Consider the following 4,080-nt stretch of genomic DNA (forward strand, 5'->3'; position numbering starts at 1 on the left):
GGAGGACATGCTGGGACCGAGGCTGCACATGCCGCTGCCAGGATGGGTGCGAACACCCTGTTGTTGACCCACAAGATAGAGACAATTGGTGAGTATCATAGGGTGGTGGTTGTGGTGGTGGTGGTTGTAATGGTGGTGGTTGTGGTGGTGGTGGTTGTAATGGTGGTGGTTGTGGTGGTGGTGGTGGTAGTTGTGGGGTGGTGATGGACTAGTTTGAGAGGGTGGTGGTGCATTGTTATATAAGGTGGAAAATAGGACATTAAATGTTGATGATATAATATCAGTGCCGCTGAACTGGCTCCTGTGCAGGTGGCACATAAAATGGACCATTTTGAGCATGTCCGTTGCCAGTACTGTGTGACTGGCCCTCGTGCCGGTGGCATGTAAAAGCACCAACTACAATCTTGGAGTGGTTGGCGTTACGAAGGGCATTCAGCTGTAGAAACTCTGCCAGATCAGATTGGATCCTGGTGCAACCTCCTGGCTTGCCAGTCCTCAGTCAAATCGTCCAACCCATGCTGGGAATTGAAACCATGATCCTATGACCATGAGTCCGCTGCCCTAACCACTTGGCCATTGCACCTCCACGACAGGTAAATATATAACAAGAGAAAAGTGAGAGAGACAGAGACCTTATTATAATTTTCTGAGTTTTATTTATTCCTGTTTGTTTTTGTTTTTTATTTTATAGGAGCCATGTCTTGTAATCCTTCATTTGGTGGAATTGGCAAAGGACATCTGATGAAAGAAGTCGATGCTCTTGATGGTCTCTGTGGCCGTGCTTGTGGTTTGTAGAATTGCTTCCATTTTTCAAAGCATTTCTTTGTAGATTTATTTCAATTGCTTTTTCTTTTCATCCCTTTATCTTCAAATCCACTGTTATTCTGACCTTTTGGTGCCTCTGTACAGTACCCTGTCACACTGCAAGGTCCAGTCCTTGTTGAAGTTGGTGGCTTGTGGGCCTCAGTGACCCTGAAAGCTGAAGCAGAGCTCAAGCTCCTGTTGTAGGGCCCCCTGTGGTAGGGTCAAAGGATACAGACCAGACTAATATAGAACACCTCTGGCCAGAAGTAGAAAAAGAGGTTTACATGGGGCCACCACCCCCTTCTGAGAAAAAAAGTTATGTATGCATTGATGACACTGCAAAACCAACAGGAGTTGGGAGAGGGAGACCTTAAAGACAGCCCAGAGTGTTCCTCAGTGACCCCCAAGACCTATGCCAGTAGAGCACAAACTCTGTGGTAAGGCCTTTCATACTGGATAGGTCAAAGGGTAGAGGTCAGACTATTAACTATCCTATCCTAGAGGTAAAAATAGATTTGTGTTAAGTGAGAACCCCTACCTAGAGTAAAGCATTGCTACAGAAGCTTTGATGATAATTCGAAAACAACAAGTCATATCTATCTAGAGTCTACAGATGTTGATGCTTCTGGGGCCACTAACTTGGGATGATCCCAGCCCCTGTCAAGCAAAGTAAGCACATCCATGACTCCCATGTCTCTTGTAAAATGAGTGTTCATTAGAGATTAATTAATTATTTCAGATGAAACTGGGATCAATTACAGAATGTTGAATACCAAGAAAGGACCCGCTGTTTGGGTAAGTTTCTCATTTTGGGGTGCTTCTATGACAACAACAACCTTTATTTTATGCATGTATATATGTATGTGATGTGTGCGAGAGTGTATACATGTGTATGCGTGTACATAGGTGCAGGCATGGTTTATTGCTTCCAAACCACATGGTTTTGGGTTCAGTCCCACTGCATGGTACCTTTGGCAAGTGTCTTCTACTATTGTCCCAGGCCAACCAAAGCCTTGTGAGTGGATTTGGTAGATAGAAACTGAAAGAAGCCTATCATGTGTGTGTGTGTGTGTGTCTGTCTGTTTTTCTCCCCTACCATCACTTGACATCTGGTACCGGTGTGTTTACATCCCTATAACTTAGCGGTTATAACTTAGTTTGTGTGGTTGATAATATTTACAACACTAACACTGTGGCTGTGTAGTAAAAAGCTTGTTTCCCAACCGCTTTGTTCAACTCCACACATCGCATCACCTCACCAAACACATATTACCCCCACATTAACAGGGTTTTCTTTCTTGGCGTTTATATTTCCAGGGCCCACGTGCACAGATTGATCGTACTTTGTACAAGAATTTTATCCAAAAGGCTCTCCTCACTCTGCCTGGATTGACTGTCGTAGAAAGTCCTGTTGAAGACCTTCTACTGAAAGAATCGGTTTCTTCAGAACATAGTTTGGCCACACAAGAATGTTTCGGTGTTTTGTTGGGTGAGTAGGATTTGCTTTCTTCCATCATCATCATCATCATCATCATCATCATCATTTAACATCCATTGTCCATGGGTTGGACAGTTTGACCAGAGCTGACAAGCTGCAGAGCTGCACCAGGCTCCGGTCTGATTTAGCATGGTTTCTATGGTTGGATGCCCTTTCCTGACACTAACCACTTTACAGAGTGAGCTGGGTGCTTTTACGTGGCACGCACGAGCGCTTTTATGTAGCTCCGCATGAATGCTCTTACGTGGTATCGGCATGAGTGCTTTTTACAGGACTCTAGCAGGCTAATTCAAAAACTATCTTTTGGATCCATTTTTGTGACGTGGTGCCAGTGACCAAGACTTTTGGTGATATGCTGTGCTTGAGAAGACTTGTCAATCTGAGTGAAATTGCAGTTGTGACCAATGCCGGTGGTTTGTAACTGGCACCTGTGCTGGTGGTATGTAAAAGGCACTCTTTGAACTTTGGGCCTCATGGTGGCAGTGACATGTAACAGAGACTTTTGATAATACATCGTGCTTGAGAAAACCTGTCAAACCAAGTGAGACCAGTCATGGCCGATCCCAGTGTTTCCTAACTGGTACCAATGCCTGTGGCATGTAAAAACCACCCACTACACTCTTGGAGTGGTTGACATTAGGAAGGGCATCCAGCTGCTATAGAAACCATTCCATATCACATTGGAACCTGGTGCAGCTCTTCAGCTTGCCAGTGTTCGGTCAAACTGTCCAACCCATGCCAGCATGGAAATCGTCAAATGATGATGATGATGCTGATGATGTCATCTTATTAAAGGGTTTATCCTAACAATGTTCTGAAATGTGTTTTTGAATGGCTAATGTGTCTTCCGTGCTGTAATTGCATTAATTTACCATTTTTAGAAAATGGAACCCAGATGTTTGGCAAAACTGTTGTGTTAACGACAGGAACATTTCTGCGAGGCTGCATCACCGTTGGACTGAGTTCAAAGCCCGCAGGTAGACTGGGAGATGAACCAGCTGTGGGTCTTGCATGTTCCCTTGAAAAAGCAGGCTTCAAGATGGGGAGATTAAAAACAGGTAATTAACTTTTACTAATTATTTCAAAAATTTAACGAGGCTGAGTTTTACATCACATTTTTTTACAAACAATTATTTGCTCAATGTCTCTGTAGCAGACTTCCTATCATCGTTTAACGTCCGCTTTCCATGCTGGCATGGGTTGGACGATTTGACTGAGGACTGGTGAAACCGGATGGCTGCACCAGGCTCCAATCTGATCTGGCAGAGTTTCTACAGCTGGATGCCCTTCCTAACGCCAACCATTCCGAGAGTGTAGTGGGTGCTTTTACGTGCCACCGGCACGAAGGCCAGTCAGGCGGTACTGGCAACGGCCACATACATATATACACAAGCACGTTTATACATATATCTCATAAATATATATTGTGTATGTTGTTGTCTCCATTTCAGGCACTCCGCCACGTCTGGATGGTCGTACTATTGATTTCTCCAAGACAATTGTCCAGCCTGGTGACAATCCTCCCATGCCGTTCTCTTTCCTCAACGACAAAGTCTGGATAAAGGTTTGTATGACATTCTTTCTGCTCTTCATTGGTTGATAAGCGGGGTACATGAAGGACCGGGATGCTCTTCCTCTTACCAACCCTCACCCGGTCCCAAGTAGGGTGATATTTCCCTCTCCCCTCCTCAGGGGTCAGACATGGCTTTCCTGGATAACTGGAAAAAAAAAACAACCTTGCTCTCTCTCTCTCTCTCTCTCTCTCTCTCTATATATAT

The 4,080-nt window shown here is 44.6% G+C and overlaps 2 protein-coding genes across 3 annotated transcripts in view; both read left to right on the forward strand.

Annotated features, from left to right (window-relative positions):
* Window positions 1-4,080, forward strand: part of LOC106879000 (G-protein coupled receptor 183-A) — a 269,907-nt gene that overhangs the window by 184,441 nt on the left and 81,386 nt on the right. The gene's annotated exons all lie outside the window — the stretch shown is intronic.
* LOC106878979 (protein MTO1 homolog, mitochondrial) overlaps window positions 1-4,080 on the forward strand; it is a 353,585-nt gene that overhangs the window by 5,212 nt on the left and 344,293 nt on the right. The window contains exons 2-7 of the mRNA XM_052973413.1: window positions 5-88; window positions 692-787; window positions 1,544-1,599; window positions 2,122-2,293; window positions 3,184-3,360; window positions 3,754-3,866. Of these exons, the coding sequence (XP_052829373.1) occupies window positions 5-88; window positions 692-787; window positions 1,544-1,599; window positions 2,122-2,293; window positions 3,184-3,360; window positions 3,754-3,866 (698 nt within the window). The remainder of the gene's footprint in view (window positions 1-4; window positions 89-691; window positions 788-1,543; window positions 1,600-2,121; window positions 2,294-3,183; window positions 3,361-3,753; window positions 3,867-4,080) is intronic.

The sequence above is a fragment of the Octopus bimaculoides genome, chromosome 15 (genome assembly GCF_001194135.2).
Source record: "Octopus bimaculoides isolate UCB-OBI-ISO-001 chromosome 15, ASM119413v2, whole genome shotgun sequence".
Lineage (NCBI taxonomy): Eukaryota > Metazoa > Mollusca > Cephalopoda > Octopoda > Octopodidae > Octopus > Octopus bimaculoides.